This window comes from Helicoverpa armigera, chromosome 10, assembly GCF_030705265.1.
Source record: "Helicoverpa armigera isolate CAAS_96S chromosome 10, ASM3070526v1, whole genome shotgun sequence".
In the NCBI taxonomy this organism is placed as follows: Eukaryota; Metazoa; Arthropoda; class Insecta; order Lepidoptera; family Noctuidae; genus Helicoverpa; species Helicoverpa armigera.
This window is the reverse complement of record NC_087129.1, coordinates 2,302,145-2,325,082: the sequence shown is the minus strand read 5'-3', so window position 1 is coordinate 2,325,082 and position 22,938 is coordinate 2,302,145. Positions and strand designations below refer to the sequence as shown.

General features: G+C 34.7%; 1 protein-coding gene across 1 annotated transcript; it reads left to right on the top strand.

Annotated features, from left to right (window-relative positions):
• Positions 1 to 478: 478 nt before the first annotated feature.
• Positions 479 to 7,879, top strand: LOC110374411 (calumenin-B). Its single transcript, XM_021332105.3, has 7 exons — positions 479 to 619; positions 769 to 992; positions 3,083 to 3,242; positions 3,810 to 3,936; positions 4,813 to 4,934; positions 5,567 to 5,682; positions 6,815 to 7,879. The coding sequence occupies exons 2-7, from the start codon at positions 775 to 777 to the stop codon at positions 7,038 to 7,040; spliced, it is 969 nt and encodes a 322-aa protein (XP_021187780.2). The 5' UTR covers positions 479 to 619; positions 769 to 774; the 3' UTR covers positions 7,041 to 7,879.
• The last annotated feature ends 15,059 nt before the right edge of the window (positions 7,880 to 22,938 follow it).

Genomic DNA, 22,938 nt, shown 5'->3' with positions numbered 1-22,938 from the left:
AATGTAAAAAAAAAAGAAAAAATCGAAAGGCCTTTTAGTACTGTCCATTTTTAAATTTATATAAGTCTTGGATTTATTTAACCCAATACAATAATATGGATATTTAAGTTTTCAATACGTTCATTGTTTTTGGAAACCAAGAACTTTGGATTAAATGAATTTTGGGCCAATTGGAATAGTTCGGGTAGAATAGAGTCGTGTTTTCTCTGACTGGCAATACTCTTAGCTAAATTTGACAGGTCCGTTCTGAAACTTTGTACAAACACGAATTATTTAATTTTATTTTAAAATCATTGTTATTTATTGGTGGTGTAATGGTTGAATTTAATCGAGCATAGATAAAAATATCAATTTAAATACATGGTAATTGTTCTTTCACTTGTATTTTTTTATGGGAACGTATTCTAACAATTATTTAGTTAACAACTATGTAATTTAGCACTGTAAAGGTTTTCGAACGCTCACAGCATCCTTGCATTTTGTGATTTCGTGCCCTCCTCCCGCCCGGCCGGCCTCTGTCCCGCGATTCAGTTCCGATTCGATATTTCATCCCGATTGTGTTATCTTCCCGGGAACGAGGAAGTTTACGTGGTCGTGTTGACGTGGCGGTATCCAACGGGTACGTATTTTCATGCCGCATTCAGTAGGATTTATAGATTGAATTACTCAATTCTTTTTTTATAGACAGACTATTAGATTTCTGTTTGATCATGAGCGTTTTATTGCGTGGACGTGAGTTTTATGTTAATAGTTGTATTGTTTTAACAGATTAGGATGCTGAGGTCATTGTTCGTGGCTTTGGCCGTTTCGGCCGTATTTGCCGGGGTGCCGACTCCTGAAGAAACGAAGAGGATAATGGATCGACTGTCGGAGGCTGAACATTTTAAGAATGAACACCATAACAAGCAGTTTGATCACGATGCCTTTTTAGGTGAAGATCAGGCGAAGACATTCGATCAGCTCCCCCCTGAGGAAAGCAAAAGGAGACTAGGGTGAGTTAATTGTTTTTAGATTGAAATTGTGCTATTTATTTTACACTAACAAGTGTTTTAGTTATAAGGTTGAACAGTTTCATTTTTTTTTCACTTCTGTTTTTTTTGCAGTTATTATGTATGTTTTTCTATTCTTTTTCTGTCCTTTTAATTAAGAATCCTTATAATCAAGAAGCAGCACTTCATCAAACTATTAGGATTTAATTAAATGATTTTATATGTTTATCTGAATTTCTATTGACATTGATTCTTTATTTATTATAATTAAATTATTATTTATATGTATTATAATTTCTTGCTTTCACAAAAAAGACAATTTACATCCAGACAATATTCTAGCAAGTTCCAGACAAAAATAATTATTAACTTCCTGCAACTTGAGATTATCTCAGTGTGTCAATGATCTCACCCACACACATGATGTGGGTTAGTTAACTAAGAGATAACAATTTAAGCACATCTGTGTTAACTGTCCGTTATTTTTAACCTATGTATCTATACTAATATTATAAAGCTGAAGAGTTTGTTTGTTTGCTTGAACGCACTAATCTCAGGAACTACTGGTCCGATTTGGAAAATTCTTTCAGTGTTAGATAGCCCATTTATCGAGGAAGGCTAATATACTTTATATCCGGGTTTGTGCAGAGGTAAGCTAAGAAAACAGTCTAACCCAGACGGCAACTAGAAATGAATCAAATCTGCTTAGTACAAGCTGTTACGGTTAAATAAAAACTACTCGTTTTTTATTCAAGTTTTGATTTTTTAGTTTGCTGCAAGTTATATCTTTTATTGTATTATTATTACTGGAGGTACAACATGATATAAAATATGTCTAGTGTCATGTTTCTTTGCAAGCTATGTAAATCATAATAATGTGTCTTGTTCAGCGTCAAGTTACACTTCTTATAAATCCATGCTCAATTCTTTATCAGCTTTCCATAATATGTTATTCAGGTAATACATTTTATAAGATAGGAATAATATAGTTCAATGTACATATGACTATGTGCATATACTATAGGTACAGTTAAAGAAGTTAACATTAAACATAGCTTTTATTTAATATTATTTCTATTGAGTATAAATAAGTTCATCCAACAATCCTACTATAATATTATAAACGCGAAAGTTTGTATGTATGGATGTATGGATGTTTGTTACTCTTTCACTCAAAAACTACTGAATGGATTTTAATGAAACTTTACAATAATATAGCTTATACATCAGAATAACACATAGGCTACAATTTGTAAACATATTGTTCGAAATACTAAACCTGCGCAGACGAAGTCGCGGGCACCAGCTAGTACATACATAAAACATTCATATTCATTTTAATTACAGAAATCTCAAGAACGTTTAAAAGAAAAGTTAATCAAACAGTCTTGATTAGTTTGTAATGTGTGTATAATTGCACCATGTAATTCAATTAAAATTCATAATTGTAAAGATTTTGTTATCAGGTGATTTCAATTTGCGATTTTTAATAACTAAAATTGCAATTATTAGAAACAATAATACCAAGTTTTTTACAGAAAGGAAAAAAATACTATTGTTTATTCATTAAAATTAAATACTTTTCAACTACGATATTGATTTATATTATTTTTATTGAATTGAATTAGAAATTAACATAATTATTACAACTTTATCCTTATGTTGTATAGAGCTAATAATAAATTATATTGTCATATTGCATTCAATTCAATGAGATCAGATAGACATAATAATAATCAAAGAGTATGCATTGCATGTCTTCTATTGGCTAATTAAATATTTATGACACAGTATACATTCTAGTCAGCCAGTTAATAAAGTAACGTAATGCTTCCTCTTTAGAAGAAACTACACCACAAAAACAAATAGCAATACAGATATTGCAAAAAAAACTGCAACTATTCTTAATAACTGAATATATTTAAATTGAGTAAACATCTCAAGAATGTGATTAATTATTTCCTAAATGATAAAACTTTAACCTACTAAGAATATCAGCCGTTGCCATATAGTACATAAAAAGTTCATCAATCATAGTTCAGTGACCCCATTATCAGGCGCGTTTGTGAATAATTTGATTATGTTTGTTCTAGAATCATCGTTGACAAGATTGACGGTGACAAAGATGGGTTTGTGACGCTAGTGGAACTGAAGGATTGGATCAGGTACACTCAGAAACGGTACATCAATGAGGATGTCGACAGGCACTGGAAGCAGCACAACCCTACCAATGATGATGTCATTCCTTGGGAGGTGAGAAGTAATACAAATAGGTTTATTAGATTTCAAATACTTTGTATAGAGTACAAATTGTGTTCTCTATCTGAGTGACTGAAAACCGTCATATTAAGAGTAGATACCCAGCCTCAATCAATGCATGATTGCATTTGCATCAAGCAGATTTTATACACGATTCATTCTGTGATAGCATATACTGTTAGACTAGGCAAAATATCTATTATTTCACCCCCATGATGATGACAGTTTCTGTGATAACAAGAGCATTATCACTCGTAGCTTTTATCACGTCGCATTTTTTTGACCATGCGGTCAGCTTATCTGACCACAAACTGGCCTCTGAGTCATTATCACTGAACTTCGCCGATTATAATGATTTTAAAATTGAATATGGAACAATCCGTCATATATTTTTTAAAGTTGTTTGTCATTTGTTTACATTCTCAAACCATTGAAATGAATGGACGCATTGTTATCAATGAAACAATTGCTGAATCGTATGAGAAAGTTCTAGAACACAATTTGTACCAAATCGCGACATCGTTGTACTGTCATTAATACTTTTCTTATTTTGTAATACAGGCATACAGGAAAAATGTCTATGGCTTTATGGATGAGATGGACCCTAAAGAACTCAAGCTGCCCAACAGTGAAGGATTTACTTACACCAACTTGTTGAAGAGAGACCGAAGAAGGTGGACTTACGCTGGTAAGAAATATTTGACCTTCAACGTAAACTCTAGAAAGATTTTATAAAAGTCTATTTTCCGCGGTTAGTTTCACCCGCGTCCCGTGCTAAATTACATCGATCGAGCACAAGAGAAAAGAGAAGCTTATAGTTTTCCTCGATAAATAAGTTATCACATATACTGAGATTGTTTCAAATCAGATCAGTAGTTCCTAAGGTTTACGCGTTCAAGCCAACAAACAAACTCTTCATTTGTATACCGTCATATTAGTATAGATTGGCCAGCCTTTCTAGCCAGTACTTATTTGCTAGGTTATTGAACGGTAGAACCTACATAACACTGCTTGCTATTACCTACTTCTTGTTACGTAAAGAGGTGAGCATAGCTATTATATGACCCACTTATTGTTCTATTGGAAGTTGTAAGTCAATTGAAGGAAATGGGTCATTGTTGTGCTTGTAGGCGGGGAAATGAGAATCGTAGATTGTGTGAACGTATAAAAGCATCTAGTGATATCTGAAGTTTATTTTTTTTACTAAAATTCGTTTAAAATTGAAATACTATGGAGATACGAAAGTGTGACATGAAATAAAAAATTGTCGTTCTGACATTTCGTCATGCAGTAATAATAGACAGAGAACTGAACTTGGACTATAAAATAAAAATATAGATTTACCCATCCGTCCATTTCTATATTGTTTCTATGGTTACCTTTTCGAAGCTTGAAACTAGAATCGAAGGCGCGTTTTAAAAACGCGATTCGCATATCTCATGAGAGAACAAAAGATCAATACTTTATTGACCTAAATAAACTAATGCCCCTAATTTTTTTACAGAAATATCAAGTACACAAACTTGATACCACCAATAACATCAATACATTATATAAATTCCAGATGCTGACGAAAACGACGCGTTGAACCGCACGGAGTTCGCGGCGTTCCTTCACCCCGAAGACCACTCGGAAATGAGGGATGTCGTCGTGCTCGAAACTATGGAAGACATCGATAAAGATCATGTTAGTATTAAAAGTATTTACTGTCCAAAATACTAAATAATATGTCTCAGCAGAAGCGCGTTGCCACCTATGGTTGTATTGCTATAATTCGTTCAATGTGGCACTCTTTTCACTTTTAAATAGATCACCAACAATACAATGTAATCTTAAACAAAACCTACAATCTTGCGCTTCATCATCATTATAATCATACCAACATAATAGTCAGAAGATACCTTTTTCTTCCTAAATCAATCCTGGACCTAGGTAAGCAAGTGGGCTATTCAAATATAGTGTACTTGGTACATTTCTGCAACGCGTAGTATTCGAGCGAAGACGATGTGTTAGTAAACTGGCACGCATCAAAGGATTCGTCTCGGTAATATTCGCGCAGGTAGCTAAGGCACGGGCTGCACTACTTCCTGGCTATACAAAAGTAGGAAGACAAGAACTTCGGCTTATGCACACGATTATTTTAGCGAGGCAACGCTACAGCAATGTTCACACAGTACCTAAAATACATTTTCAATCATTCAGTATAACGATTCAGGATAAATTATTAATATTATGAGTAGACGTAAGATAGGAATAACTTCCTATGCTGACCCCAAATAATAAATTGGGACTTAAGGTGATGATGTTTAACATTACAGGACGGCAAGGTGTCCTTAGACGAGTACATCGGCGACATGTACAAGCCAGAAGATGGAGAGGATGAAGAGGAACCTGACTGGGTCAAGCAGGAGAGAGAACAGTTCCATGGATACAGGTCAGTTGAAACATACGTTTTTGAATATAGAACGCTAGAATAACACAGCGATTTTTAAGCGACGTTCCAAGAAGAAGGTCGATTTTGATGTTTGTATTTTTTTAATGCTAGTTTTAAGTAGGTATAGAACCGACTTCCCAAAAAGAGGTCCTCAATTTGGATGTTTAATTGGTTTCATAAAAGGCTCAGTTGTGGTATATTGTGAATCAGAAAAATTGTATTAAAAAAAATCTAGTGCTCACTTCTGGGCAAAGTAACAAAAGAATTCCGTAACGGCAAGGTTTAATACAATTTTGGGCCAATATGTAATACATTCCTACATTCAGGTCATTGTACTTTCGCAACAATTCAGTCACTTTGATTCACAAATCATTTCAATTACTAGGCGAGAGATACCACAATAATACCAATTTAGCTCCATTGAATGTATTGACACGAAACGATTGGACCGGTTAGGCAATCTCTATTTAAAAGGACTTTGAAGAGATCTATGGTTTGGGCTCATAAATGGAGTATTGACATTTAAACGCGAATTTTTGGAGCATCAATCTAAGCATATATGTTGCGGCCCGTGGCTTCAGTTGGTGTAGCCTCATAAGGTTAAACTTAGTTGTATTCCCTTATCTATGGTGAGAATCTAGGTGCAGCCGCTCACCCGTGGTTAAAGTTAGGTGTAACCTAATTTAAGGATTTTTTATTTGCTTTGAGATTCTTACCTTGCAAGGATTTAATGGAGTAAATAAGCGAGAACATAGTGTAAGTACATAAGGAAATAACGAGTAGTGATGAAGCGAGAAGCTATGATAAAGGCTACACCTAGTACTAATCGAAGATAAGAGGATACCACTATCTTTAGTCGCATGAGTTGTGTTGTGTACTGTCCCTGCTTGATAAGAATTAAGAACGCTGGATTTTATTCTGTTGCAATTTGCAGTAAATCTGTGATATAAGGTGTGTAATCAATCATTGCATATGATGATGATGAGGCATGTAATTGCAATAAAACTCAGGACTTTACTCAATTCAAATACATTACTTCACGAACAGGATATCACCAAAAATAAAATATTATTCATCTATTTCAATGCTTTATAACTAATTTATTATTAACAAAACTACTCATTAATTACAGAGACACAGACAAAGACGGCTTCATGGATGAACACGAAGTCAAGGACTGGATCGCCCCTCCTGAATTCGACCACGCCGAGGCCGAAGCAAGGCATCTAGTCTTCGAGGCAGACACTGATGCTGACGAAAAACTCACCAAGACAGAGATCTTAGACAAATACGACCTCTTTGTTGGCTCCCAAGCCACAGACTTCGGCGAAGCACTGGCACGTCATGATGAATTTTAAATTTAGAAGTCAATAAAAAAAAAGTTTTAAATAAGAAGATTCTATTGAAACAATCTCAACCTAGTTTTAGGATACGTCTTCCATTCATGTTGTCCGTCATTCATTTCATACATTGCGATCTTAATTTTTATGAAGATAAATATTTTGTAAATTGGCAAAGTAGCAATAAGCAGCTAAAGATGGCCAGTAAATGTTTCTGAGTAAATTAAAACGTGATAAATGTATTTTGAAGCTGGTAACACAGATTTAAATTGAAGGAGAATTTTATCTAAATAATATGTTGCATATGCAAGTGAAACGCCTACTCTGTAATTTGAATGAACTTTCAGCCATATAATTCTAGAATCTCTGTGTGGCATTAAACTTTATGTAATAACTTAGATTTTAAGTATTAGTTTCTAACAACAAAGCCAAAGTTATGTTCCAGTGATGATTGATACAATATTTTCGAAATTGAAATAATATGTCTTTCTCTTAATTTACGTATATGTGCATTTATTAAACGTCGAGTTTTATTATAAGTATTTATGGGAGAAATGTAGTATGTTTTGAAGGCTGCTTTGATTTTCATATTATTTAATAATATTTAAATTATCTAACATTCCTTTTTAACATTTCCGAATACTACATTTCTTCTTACTTTATTATAAGTGATTGGTACTTACTAAACTTTAAAAAGAGTTTTAGCTAGGCATAAAAGCAATAAATTCTATATTATGTATTTTAATAACGTTGTGTTCATAATTTGTAAAAATGGATCTGCCAAGTACAATAATGTATTAACTATGTAACGACAGCTTACCCCTATATTCATATGAAATAAATATTTTTTTCGACTACACTTTATTTTTATTTTAAACTACAAACGCTACTTAATGTTTTGTTAAGTTTTAACTAAACCTTGGCGCTGTTAAAACTAGCTAAAGCACTTATCTGGCGACAATACCTTCAACTTTAAGTAGTTTTACGGATTTTTTTTTTAAGTCAGTAGGTAGTGTGCGTTCGCGCAGCGGAATGTTGTTGAATTTAAAGATTTTAATTATGCAGATAATTAGTGTAAGACGTCCTATAATTGTGTATGATAAATAAAAATTTGTGTATGCAGCCATTGTGGAGAAATTCACCAAAAACAGATTCCGCTGGGCGAACGTTGGCGAACGTTGTCCTGGCGGAACTTTTTTTAATCCATAGACTTTACAAGAAAAGAGATGTGTCCGAAAATTAGTGCGTATTTGTGTATAATTGATTATGTATGAATGAAATCAGTGCATGCATAAACTTCGGAGAAATTCAAGTTTCCGCTACGCGAACGTTTGGCCATTAGCTAGTTTTCATATAAAGCGCTTACATAGAGAGCTGTAGATTTTTACATACGTTGTTTTGAATTTGTTTATATTTGTTTAAAAAACAGATTTAGAAAAAGTCGTAGGGTTTAAAAGATAAAAATATAAACGTAAAATACACTTATTAGGTCTTAGTTCTTAAAATATGCAGTTTGGGGTCTAGATTTTCACGTTTACACAAACCTTGTATGTGTCTCCAACATGTTGCCAAGTATCAATGATGTTCCGTTAGTAATTAAAAAGTTATAGGATATTTTACCATGAACAGATCACTGTTTACAAAGCAGTCGAATATCACGACGTTCTAAAGGAATTGCATGGTAAAATGTATGCCAATAATTAGTTTAATCATTCAACTATTCACTTGCAAAATTTCATGTAATTAAATTCAGTAATTAAAGAAAGACAATTATAATACTGACGAAGCATCGAAACCCTACATAATCCGACCAAGTTCGGATAGCTACAAAAAAGCGGCCGTGCCATATGTCTAAGCAACGTTCTTAACTTGGAAGGTTAGTATATTTATTAATATGGTACAGTTGCGTACACAAGCGTTAGGAAAAAATAAAACAATTGCATTTCTTGAATGAAAAATATTTTTTTAATAATAATGCCACTATCTACGACATTTTAGTTAAAATACGTAACGTTTATTAACGTTATTTTTAATCACGTAGTCAAGTAATTTATGTAAGTAGTAATAATAAAAATGGTATGGCCACGTAAAGAGAAGACCACCTGATTACGTGGGAAATTTGGCTCTGCAACTTTCCATCCCCGGTCGAAGATCGAGAGGGCGCCCCAAGACCAGATGGCGGGACGTAGTGTCGAAAGACATGAAAGAGTGCCAGGTGTCCGAGAGCGACGTCATGGATAGAGCGAAGTGGAAAAGAAAAATAAGGAAAGCTGACCCCACCACCATGTGGGATACATAGCAGGGAAGAGAGAGAGAGTAATAATAAAAATATTTTTGTACACGGATATTTAAATAGAGAAGTACTTGTTAATTGAAAATTTATTTTTATCGTAGATAGTGGCATTATTATTAAAAAAAAATTCAATCAAGAAATACAATTGTTTTATTTTTTCCTAACGCTTGTGTACGCAACTGTACCATTTTAATAAATACTAACCTACCAAGTTAAGAACGTTGCTTAGACATATGGCAGGGCCGCTTTTTTGTAGCTATCCGAACTTGGTCGGATTATGTAGGGTTTCGATGCTCCGTCAGTATTATAATTGTCTTTCTTTAATTACTGAATTTAATGACATGAAATTTTGCAAGTGAATAGTTGAATGATTAAACTAATTATTGGCATACATTTTACCATGCAATTCCTTTAGAACGTCGTGATATTCGACTGCTTTGTAAACAGTGATCTGTTCATGGTAAAATATCCTATAACTTTTTAATTACTAACGGAACATCATTGATACTTGGCAACATGTTGGAGACACTTACAAGGTTTGTGTAAACGTGAAAATCTAGACCCCAAACTGCATATTTTAAGAACTAAGACCTAATAAGTGTATTTTACGTTTATATTTTTATCTTTTAAACCCTACGACTTTTTCTAAATCTGTTTTTTAAACAAATATAAACAAATTCAAAACAACGTATGTAAAAATCTACAGCTCTCTATGTAAGCGCTTTATATGAAAACTAGCTAATGGCCAAACGTTCGCGTAGCGGAAACTTGAATTTCTCCGAAGTTTATGCATGCACTGATTTCATTCATACATAATCAATTATACACAAATACGCACTAATTTTCGGACACATCTCTTTTCTTGTAAAGTCTATGGATTAAAAAAAGTTCCGCCAGGACAACGTTCGCCAACGTTCGCCCAGCGGAATCTGTTTTTGGTGAATTTCTCCACAATGGCTGCATACACAAATTTTTATTTATCATACACAATTATAGAACGTCTTACACTAATTATCTGCATAATTAAAATCTTTAAATTCAACAACATTCCGCTGCGCGAACGCACACCAGTAGGTACATAAAAATACGTGCGCCGGGATCCCGGATACCTTGATATGCGTAAAATCGTAGGGCACAATAAAGTAAAATCAATTTTGCTGCTTAACGAAAAGAAAAACAATTTATGATGACAGTCTTTTATCGTGAGCGTAGCCCAGCCTAAGAAGTGCTTTTTAAGCCGAAGGGAAAACTATTAGGTTACCGTAAAAGCATAAATAAATTAAACTTTAATAATCATCATTTTTAATACATTTTTGATGGTATCTGTAACAAGGAATTTTATAGTACACAACAAAAAAATTCATACATTACCTAGGTCCTAGGTACTTAAAATACGCAGGCTCCGTAGGTACCTACTTGCGTATTCGGTACTTACCTGAATTCAGTTTAAAGTCGTTGAGTATTTTATCAAGCGTGCGTGGTGCCGTGAGCTAATTAATTGATCAGGAATTCATCATGGCGGAAGCTCCCATGCGCATAGTCGATGTTATTTTAAATTTAGTGCGAAACTCACGTGCTCGCGGTCCTGATTACTTTAGTAGGGGATTGAGTAGTTTTTCGAGTACGAAAACCACGAATTTCTAAGTAGGCACTTAGGTATTGCAGTTAATGAAGAATAAGTTGATAAGCCTAAGACTAATGAGACTTCAAAATTACCTTTTTCTCTTAGGCTTATCTTGAGCCCCACAACAGAAACATCAGTTTTTTATCCAAATCCAAACTAATATTATAAATGCGAAAGTAACTCTGTCTGTCTGTCTGTCTGTCTTTCTGTCTGTCTGTCTGTCTTTTCTTCACGCCTAAACTACTGAACCGATTTGTGTGAAATTTGGTACAGACATAGTTTGAAACTTGAGAAAGGACATAGGATAGTTTTTATTACAAAAAATAAAAATAAAAAATAAAATTTATTACGGACATACAGTGCCATCTATTGGTCAAATCTATTGGTCAAATGTCGAGCTGTTCCTATGCCCCGTAGATAGATGGCGTTAATCGCGCAATGGTGTCATTACACGTGTTCGGTTCATGTTATTGTTTTAATTCATCGGAAAATCCATCAGAAAAATGTAAATAAACAGTAAAAAGGTGTAAAAAAATTAATATTAATACGAGATCGGGAACTATGTGGGTAAAACCAAAAATCTGCCGGAAGTCACTATTCCACGCGAACGAAGTCGCGGGCAAAAGCTAGTCATTTATAATTTTAAGTGTGTATATGCGTCTTTTGTTGCGCAATATATTTTCTTTCTTTCTTTTTTTCTTATAAACAACTGTTTAGTAAGAATTTACACGTTCAATTTTCAAATTAGACACAGGATGTGGTTATCCAAAATCTGACTAAGGTACAGCTAAGTTTAATGATAATAACTTATAATCGAAAAGTCTTAATCATCAAATCTCGTGTCAATATATAGGCGCTATAAACAGATCAGAATAAAATTAAAGTTACAGATTTCTAAATAATTACTAGGTGATCTAGATAGGTAGATCTAGCAAGCAATTTCGCTACAAATATTCACCCTTTCTAGGAAAGACTTCCGTTCCATCTACTGTTGTTTAATTTACCATTTTGCTTCATAACAAACCTTGTCACTTGTAACGTTTGCCGTGCTCATTGGGCCGGCAGCTATCGATGTTTTCTGCTCATTTCCCTCACTCCTCGTCAAGTCGACTGCGCCACCTCACTCGACCTCATCGCTTATTCGATGCACAGTTGCATACTCCTGCAAACTTTGCTTATTAGAATAAGGATAAGGGTACTTTAGCTTCATTAACTTTTAGGGCCCATTTATATTTTGTTGGAGAGTATTTTTTTGAAGAGCTTTGTGAATATTATCGAAATTGCTGCCATTTTGCCGATAGAGTTGTTCTATGCGCAGCCGATAAGCTGTTGAGATTTTTTTCATCTCGTTAACTACATTAATAACACTAGGTACAGAGTTGCTGGTTCAGTAGGTGCTCACCCATAATTTTCCCTTAGGTTTCTGACTGGGTAAGTATATATCAAAATATCTTATTGCATTTAAATCTTATTAGGTACAGCCTACCAAATCTACAACGCGAAAAGAAATCAGTATTTATATTATCAACGCTTTGCCTACTTAAGGAGACAGTATTCAAATCCCTTCGAACAAACTCGACGCCTGTAAAGACACAAAAAAACGTAATGCCCAATTTCCATACATCAGTGCTCGCTTCGCGACAAACGTCACAAAGCCCAAGAGACATCGGAGTCGCAACAACGACGCTCCACAATTATTTATTTTACAGATGCAAATTACAAGTGCTGAAAATTTACGCGCACGAATACGTAGCCAATATTCAGTCGCGTATTTTCGCCGCACCGTAAAAGCAACCGCGTTCTCCTTACATATTTTTGCATACTTATATTGTGACAGTAATACCTCGGTTCATATAAGATGGCGAATTTGTATGATAATTTTCATTTTGCATTCACTCCGGTTATTCTTCTTCGCGGTATGTTGTGGATAGCGCTCCTGGGAAATTCAGCGGTTTTGTCGTGTCCCACAGATATATGGCTGCTGGAAAGGTCTGCTATTAATGTCGTTTACTTTATTTAATAGCCGATGCGGTTAGCTAAACTGCTATTTTCGCACGCAAATTAGTGTTTGGTTCAAACCTCTAAATAACTTTTTCGCACCCAAAACCGTTTCGCGCCAACGCGGGTGATTTAAACTCGACCGACTTTTAATCTACCATCTAGTTTAGTGTGTTAGTTTAACAGAATCTACAAAATACTAATCTTTTTTTACGTACTAGGTAAATACTTAATGAAACTTCATATACGACCGTATATTTACTTACTAGGAAAATAGGTAGGTACCTAAATAGGGAAACCAAGTACCTATTCATTATGTTCAGACATATTCTAAGTTGAAAAACACAGAATTTAGATTTTGTCTTTGAGATAAAAAAATGCATTTCCTAAAGTAGAAACCTACCTATTTAAAGGTAAAAAGCACTCAGTTTAAGTAACCATAGACTATTATCATTGTTTATTGGTCACATCCAGTAAGATTCGACAGTTCTATCCAGCGAAGTAATTGTCGTCTTGGCGGGTAGTTCCCAGTATCAATATCAGTAAATATGCGAGGCTTAACTAGACAAGCCTGTCGAAGATGCGCTGTGGGGTACGGGCGGATACGTTCTCGTAAAGTATTATTTGTGCTGGGATCTACGGCATTTCGGGACAATATCTCGTCGCCGTACGAAACAACGCTATTCGTATATTGTTTGCTCAGTTCAGTAACATCATTCGTTTCGTTCACCTTCCCCTCGTGAACGCTGATCGCATCGTAAAAAACGAACGAGCCAAATAAGGGTTTATCTAGACGTTTTATGGCCCTACTGCTTTATTAAGAACCTCAGAACTTCAAGTTGGGTGCGGTTTTTCATTAAAATTGATTGATTAACGGAGTTCAACAACTTCATTAGGAAGTTAGTTTGTATTTTCCCAAGTTTACTACTTAATAATCATATACGGAGCCCCGTTTACACTTATTAGAAAGGATAATTTGCCGCAAATTCGCATGTTTCATCTACATGATAACTAGCGGCTATATAATTTGTACAACCAGCCACATTTAAGCTTTGCCGCCGAATTTCAGCCACAATACTGCTCTTTAATTAGTACCAGCTTAATGAAATTTCCCAGTAACGTTAAATATTTTCCTCGCTTGAAGGATTTTAAAACATTCTGTTGTAATTTTGTTAATCTGAATTCTGATTTATATTAAAACAAAGCTTGTTGCTCGATGTATTTTGCCTCCTGTTTAATTAAGTAAACATCGACTTCGCAGTTGTCATCTGCAGAGCATGTTTCAATATTTATTTGCGGCAGCGGCAGTGCTATTAATTTTGCCAGTTTAAACGCATTTTCCAAGATATTGTCAAAACAAAATACTGAGCACAGCCAGCGCATTTTCAGTTCAGTGAGTTAGTCGTAGACAAGCTACTGTACCTATAAGATACGTACAGCATATAGCATATTTTTACGAAAATATTTTGAAACGTAACAATTTTTTTTAAAGAATAAACAAAATATATCTGTAATAGGATCGAACAAATTACCAAAAAGTAGTTAAAACTTTATAGGAAACAAAGCAGAGTGGCTCTATCTATAAATTAAAAAAAAAAGCGTTCGTTGCGTGAGTTAACGAAATCACTCCAGTAAAACAACTTTCTTCTAAGTTTTAATTCCGCCGAGCATACTTAAGTAAACAGCTGTAGGAAGTACGTAAAACTTGTCGGGGGCAGGCAAGGCCGGCCAGATATTATGTATGTCAAACAACATCCGCCATGGGACCGAGGACGCTCAAGTTTTTCACAATTTTGGGCTTAATCTCACAAAGAGGGAAAGTTGGGAACTCATTAGAGCGAGAGGAGGCGGAACACCTCGCGCGACAAATTAAATTTAATTTAGCCGTAATCAAGACGTTTTTCCATGATCCCCTAACCCTGATTTAGATTCTGCAAGCGCTTCAGTTGTTTGTCTTGATGGTCAAGTGCTGCCAATTAGATTCCGTGTTCGTTAACAACTTCGTCAAAATTAATGATTCAATTACTTTCACTCGATTTTAAAGTTTTGCTATAGGTACTTATTTCTGGTTTATTTATTTGTTTGCATGCTCATCATTCCTACTCGCTTGAAAACATTGCAGTTCGACATTTCCATTCATATTATATTCGCGTTTCGAATGTGTTGTAATTTTCCAAATTATGATGAGGAAATATGAAATGACTTTGCACATTTATTGAACACTGATATTAAAGTTATGACTAATTAAACTGTGAATGTTCATTAAGGATCCTTTTTGACACGGTGCGTGGTTGTAATTTACTGTATATTTACTTATTTTCCACAATCAAAAGTTCGTGGTATTTACGGCCACTACTTTATTATTTTTGATCGATTTTATAATGATTGATGAAAAATCCTTAGATTCCGCTTCTACCTATGACCTACAAATGCTTTACAGAGCCTTCACGTTGAATTCAAAACCAGAAAACTTAATCGAAAATATTAGAACCCCCCATAAATGGTTATCTTCAACAGTTTTTTTTATATAAAACAAAGTTTACCAATCAATCCATGATTGTTGAAGTTTCCCAATCAGATATCTATGAGGGCAGGGCAAGCGTTGTATTGTGTTGAAAAACAAATGGTGGCTGGTGGCCATGTTATACGCTCGTTACTATATTGTGCCGGCGCATGTACAATTCAGTGAATGCATGCAGTTACACGGTGCGTGCTTTTGACTGCTGTCAAATGGAAAAGTTTGTGCAGAAGTACAAGAAGATTTTTTAAGGATATAGGTAATAGGAGGATCTATATTTGTGAAAGGAAATATGCAGGTAACAGAAGATACTATAGTCATCTTGAAAAGGACTTAATATCAATAGTATATTATTTTCTACATGGTTGCAATTGGAGCATAGTCTTCGACAATGACAAAAGAGATTACGGACTTATAAAAATCTTAGATATAGCCAATGAAGTTCGAATATAAGGTCACTGAATTAAGAAAGTAAGGAAGTTTCTAGTAGCAGAATTTTATATAGATATGCTCTACTATATTGGCACCTATGACCTACATACTACCCTTGGTAAATTGGGAGTCCATCTCGCGATGATCAGAACTATCGGAGCGGATTACCTGAGACGGCCGGGGTGAGCCAGCAGTTACGTAGGTACCTAATTGGTCATTCATTTAATTAGTAGACGGCTCAGCTAGCCGCGTTAATTGAACGATCTCTACGTTTGGGAACTCTAGTTCATGATTCTGTTTCTGGTTTCTGGGTGTGGAAAATCAACTGGAGTTGATTCTAGATGTTGATAATCTAAAGTTTGTTCCGAGGATTATTGTAATGTTTTTTTTTTATGTAAACTTTATAATTGTGATTGATTTTTCACGACCCTTTCTGAAAAGCTGAATGATAAATCAACGAATGAATGCAAAGTACGCAAAATAACATAACGGGAGTTATTCAAATGTAGAATTGAAGTCCCACTTGAAAGTCTCCATTGCAGCAATTTAGTAACAGAAATAGAATGATGTTTGAGTGTTTCATTATTCTGCCATCCATCGTATCCAGAATTTTAGATACATAAAACGAACTGAACTTACTGTCCCGTACTCACCCAATGGCTCATTCGCGGATGCAATATTTTTTCGCTTGTGAGTTTTGAAAACGCACGCGTAAGTTAATTATTCAATCTATTGGAGCGTGTTTGTGCCTCGCTGTGCAGTGCGCAGTCACCTGAGGGCGTTTGGCACAAACACATGCCGCGGCTTGCGGAACAATCACCGTCTTTTGACCATTTTGGTTCAATGAAACAATTGGTAGCTGGTATTTTTGGAAAAAGTTGTTTTTGTGGTGGAGTTGGTAGTTTTATATTAAGGATTAATTAGCCTTTATATACGATTTATAAGGTATCTATGAGGTTAAAATATTCTATGAAATTTTACATCCATAATAGTTGTTTTTTACTGATGCTTAAAACAAGCTTGTGCTTTATTTTAAGTTAATTATTCAATCTATTGGAGCGTGTTTGTGCCTCGCTGTGCAGTGCGCAGTCACCTGAGGGCGTTTGGCACAAACACATGCCGCGGCTTGCGGAACAATCACCGTCTTTTGACCATTTTGGTTCAATGAAACAATTGGTAGCTGGTATTTTTGGAAAAAGTTGTTTTTGTGGTGGAGTTGGTAGTTTTATATTAAGGATTAATTAGCCTTTATATACGATTTATAAGGTATCTATGAGGTTAAAATATTCTATGAAATTTTACATCCATAATAGTTGTTTTTTACTGATGCTTAAAACAAGCTTGTGCTTTATTTTAAGTTAATTATTCAATCTATTGAGCGTGTTTGTGCCTCGCTGTGCAGTGCGCAGTCACCTGAGGGCGTTTGGCACAAACACATGCCGCGGCTTGCGGAACAATCACCGTCTTTTGACCATTTTGGTTCAATGAAACAATTGGTAGCTGGTATTTTGGAAAAGTTGTTTTGTGGTGGAGTTGGTAGTTTTATATTAAGGATTAATTAGCCTTTATATACGATTTATAAGGTATCTATGAGGTTAAAATATTCTATGAAATTTTACATCCATAATAGTTGTTTTTTACTGATGCTTAAAACAAGCTTGTGCTTTATTTTAAGTTAATTATTCAATCTATTGGAGCGTGTTTGTGCCTCGCTGTGCAGTGCGCAGTCACCTGAGGGCGTTTGGCACAAACACATGCCGCGGCTTGCGGAACAATCACCGTCTTTTGACCACTTTTGGTTCAATGAAACAATTGGTGGCTTTTTTGGAAAAGGTTTTTTTTGTGGTGGGCTTGGTAGTATTGATTAAGTTAAGACGTATTGGTCTTGATATAAAAATAAGGTACCTATTTATTAGAGTTACAATATGTGATTAAAATTATTCTGATAGGAATTGTTACCACATTTTTTTCAACCGTATTACTTACCGTGCTATTTTGGCTGGTTCTGAGAAGCCAGTCAGATACCTACTTAAACAATTGAGAATTCTTTAATGTATTTCTTAGAAGTTTATGATTTTAAGCCACATGGAAACTCAACTTTGCCAAATCAGATCAATATCCTCAAGATTCATTGAAGTAACCACCACTTTTAGACTGTTTATTTTGAAAGAAAAAAAATCTCATAGTAACAATAAGTAGGTTACTCTCCTTCAACACAGCTCAACATAACATCTATGAAACGTGTTCATTGAAGTGCGCAAACATTTCCTAGAAGCTGTGCTTTTCATCCACTTAAGCAGATTCCTCTGCTCGAGTTTAACACAGGAGTTACAAAACTAAACAGGTTGTTCCAAACGACACCCTAAGTAGGTGTTGTAGTACTTTGCAGGTACTTGTACTAAGACATCTTAATTTAGTCTAAGTTGCTTTGCTGAGTTAAACTGTCAATGAATTAAGTGTTTAGGATGAATTCTGTTTTAAATACTTACTTAGTATTTTTTGTTTCCAGTTCATCAAAATTTCGAAACATTATCAAAATAAAATCTTATAAGCTCATTTTTTTTAAAAATTACCTATGTATTAAGTTTCACATAAGTCTTGTTATATAATCGTAAGTATATAACTGTCTGCTTAGTATATATAGTATACTATGCCTATAGCGTTAGGTAACAGGGTTATACACCGCAACCCTTAAATAGTTTCTCGGAAAACCATCCCTTAATCCTTTCTAAGATTTTATTAGTTCGTCTTAAAAGGAGTATCGTAATCCGGCCTTTGCCCAATTTCTTTAAAGTGTTCCCGGTTATTCGTGTGGAATAAATTCTTCTCCAGCATAATGTAGGCAATAGGCGGCCATGAGGGTGGGCAATTTCTTCCCACAGTACAAAGGGCGGGCTCGATGGAATTTAGATTAAAAATGATCCTAACACAAGTGCAATGTTTCGTGAAATGTTACGTGGATCGATTTAATTTATTCGGACAGCTTGTGAAATTTTAATGGATTTTTGGATGTGTGGTGTGAACGTTTCCTTATATATTTTCTGTACGCAAAACATTCAGAGGCCTTTTATTTGATATTTGATGATTTTTTTCCTTTAATCTATAGAAGTCGAAAGATCAAAGTCAAAACGCAATTGCAGCATAAGGTTCTAAAAAAGCAATATTACTTAACCAATTAAACTAATAAACTCCAAAAACATTCTGATTAAAACTCTTAAAAGAATTCACCTTCCAAAAAGTATTTATCTCAAATCTCCAAACTCCTTTCGCATCAAAGCGCTTTTCCCGGAATTTTCTCAAAAAAAGAACGTTTCACCAAAACTGATACGTTGAAAGCTACCGGGTGCGGTGTTGTAATTTGTTAATCATTTATATTAATTAGTGGGGATATCGTTAAGTGGTCGAAGCAATCGTGTAATGGAGTTTCGGTGTAACTGCGTCTGGGTGTCGGAGATAAATACATGGCCGGTCTCACCGGCGAGTGTGACGTCGACGCATTGTTCACGCCAAATATATTACTGGCTGAATAGATTTTAGCTAATTTAGATGGGAAATTGATGATAGCATTTTTGAATTGTGATAAAGTTGGACTTGGAATCGAAATAAGTAATATTTTACTTCAAAATCAGTGTGATAAACAGTTTCTTTTTAATAGTGTATTGCATTTCTGCAGTTGTCATTTAGATAATTCTGGGTCTCTAAATTAATTTTGAATGTAGGTATACGATCTGTGAGAAATTACTGATGAAACACCTAAATTAACATCTAACTTGATCATAGAAGTAATTCTAGATGGAATAAATATAGGTATTTCCAAATATCTGCAACGAAATTTTAAATTTTCACGTCAAGATCCAAACCAAGACCTCACAGTATGGCAACACCTTCACTTTATTTTCATAAATTGAGAGAAAAATAACGGTTCACACCTGCCGCGTGGCTGCAAATATTTTCGGCGGTGTAGAGCGACCCTTAAAAATATTTTCTCACTTTATTTACAGTTGATATAGACTGCCTTGAGGGTACGGCTTTTTTCTATTATTTCGAGATATGCAAAAAGGTGTGTTAAATTGTCGTGGGGATATGGGAAGTCGGATAACCTTTGGTAGTGATAGCCGCGATTGTTTCTGCTTGAAAAATATCTCAAGGTAAATAATGTTTTCAGAGCATGAATACCAACAAAAAAAGTTGTGAACGTCTTTTGATAGGAAATGAGCGCACTTTTAAATTGGAAATCAAACAGCAATTATATTAACGATATCTATAAACGGTAATTGTTTCCTTCCCTATATTTGGTAGCTGAAATTCCCATTAATACTCATGACAAGTCTATTACTAAACAACTTAGTTTATATCTTAACTAAACAAAATAACAATAATCACAGATCTTATCTCTAACAAACATAAGGTAAACCTACTTAATCGTAATATTCGTAATCAACAAAACATTTACGAACATCACCAAGTCCTCATTCGGGAGATATGCCAACGAACATACAACATTATGCTGTAATGGCGGACAACTATCGCTAGTAATATGCCTCAAGTATGTCCTTAATACGTATTAATAGGGCCAATGATTATTATGAAGCTATTTAAGCAATAGAGTGCTGAAAGTTAGCAATCCAATCTACTCAATGATCTTTGTACTTGGTCGGATTTATTGGGCTGCGGGATTGTTCGAAAGAGTTACCGCGGTCCTGGTACGTAAAGAGCTTAAGAAGGAACATGATGGGTTTAGTCAGTTAGAGTCTGACACTCCCTCACGCTGCCCCCATACGGCACGGGTCATTTTCGGGATTTCCCATAAAAAAAATGCTCAGAGTTATTAGTAGCTACTCTTCTATGTTCTAAATAATATGCCCCACAGTACTTATCTAATCTAAGAATGCATCTTTTGTTTCTTATAAGTTCAACAGCTGTGGGCTTAAACCTTGGCTTAAAAAGTTATTCAACTGTTTCTAGAACATTTTTAAACTAGACCTTTGATATGTAAAATTATATTGGGCAATATCAATATTTATAGAAGGCTTTTAGTAATAATTTCCAAATGATTGCTTTTAGTAATAAAAGTTCGTAAAAATAAAAAGGCTTCATCTTAGAGACGCAAGATCACGTATTTTTGAACTGAAGGTTTTTCAAATAAGCTCACTCAAAGGGACGCTGAATGTATCTATATTAAATGTGAAATCACCTGGCAAAATTACTAGTCTGTCTAGGTATAAAACGAATATTTTTATAAATAGCTAACCCGATGAATTAATTTTCTCATCTCAAATAAATAACCTACATACTAAGTTAAAGTCATAAAAACCGCTTTCAATGTTATAAAAATAGACAGAAGTAAATAAAAACCATAATCGGCTTTAAAAAACCTTTTGACATTATTATGATACCTACGCAAAAAGCCTTACACACTCATTTGATCAGTTGTTCTCGATTGATGATAGACCTTTGATTACATAAATAAATTCTATTTTTGTTTTTTTATACGTTACTTACGTCACCAAAATCTACGTCAGTTACGTCATGAAAATCACAAAGCTTATATACGGAACCATTTTATAATGTAGGTCGTGGGTGCACATTCACATAAATTCCTAAAACTGCTGTTTCGTCATCTGTGACTGACATAACATGGAGAATACGTATATTTTTGTCCAAAATATTCAATTTATGTACTGTCACATGTTTTTTACGACTTTTTGTATGTAAAGTTGTAAAATAATGCTCTGCCTGCTGAAATCCTAATATCTATGCTAAATATCTATCTCTGCGGGTACAAAAACAAATAATATCACAGAAATTTTAATGGAAATACTTTGAATTTCACTTTTACATTGGCTATACGAATTCGTGACCTTACGTTGGGAAGCAATCAAATACTAATTTCGCTCAAACAATGACGGAAAATTAGAAATGTATTCGTGCGTTAAATGTCAACCATTTTGAATGAGTTTCGGGAACGATCGATGGTAATAAAACTAAATGGTTTGATAATCGCTTGCGGGGCCAAGGGGAAAGATTTTTCGCGACGTTTTATCTCTTCGATTTGGCTTTTGATATAAAATCGACATTGCTGAGTTTCAGGAAAGCTATTTCGACTTGTGATTGGGTATTGCCGCGATTGGGTTTTGCCGTAACAAGAAACGAGTATCGAGCCGAAAAATGTGTAGGTAAATCAAATTACGTATTGGTGGTTTTGGTCAATCTATTTATTGGCATTTTTTTTTCGCACGCCATTTTATTGCAGATTCAATCCTCATAACAGGACCGTTAAGCATGTCTAAAACATACGACTTTTTTAGACAGTTAAGTTCCACTTAATGCATAAATGCGGGGCATCCAGTGTTTTAATTAGCGATAAAATATTTTGTTCAGTAAATCTTTATAATTTTTAAGTATTTATAGGTACACCGAATTGTAGCTTGTAAAATAACAGGGCAAACCGAAGATATGTTTGTCATGTAAGGAAAACAAGGTTATTCTAATATAATGTTTACATACGTACGACAGTAAGGATTGAGTACACCAAGCTCAGGACATTCATTGGATGTCTGATGATGTTTGTCATGCCTATCGACCGAGCTGGGCTTTTGTTGAGCAGGCGAACGTCCTATGTCTTTGTGAATGGCTAATATGTTAGGTGTAGTTTGTGTTCCTACTGCCTACACTTCGCTATTGTTTTTGGTATAAGTTTCGAAGAGAATCCTAGTGAGACTGGTATCACTAGATCGTGAAGCGAGATGAAAGTTGTGTGGTACGCGATATTTGCAAATTTTTCCATATTAGAAATAGTTCTGCGGAAGGAAAACAATTAAGAGAATGACCTTCACTGAAATATGAGTTTCCTTCTACGAAAGCACGTCACACGTTTCCTTCACGACTATTTATACTCATCATTAGTTAGTCACTTTGAAGGCGCAACGTGATATTGTTACGAACCAAAATATACGTTCATATCACAACTACGTATTGAATAATTTCTGCCTACAGTTATGTTTCCCTAATAAGTTCCTGTGTAATATAATGAACCCTACACATAGATTCT

Bases quoted from the DNA above. Each gene is read 5' to 3' on its own strand.
- LOC110374411 (XM_021332105.3), top strand. From the start codon at position 775: ATGCTGAGGTCATTGTTCGTGGCTTTGGCCGTTTCGGCCGTATTTGCC. The intron at 3,937-4,812 runs GTAAGAAATATT...TATAAATTCCAG, and splicing joins AAGAAGGTGGACTTACGCTG to ATGCTGACGAAAACGACGCG. The intron at 4,935-5,566 runs GTTAGTATTAAA...TTAACATTACAG, and splicing joins AAGACATCGATAAAGATCAT to GACGGCAAGGTGTCCTTAGA.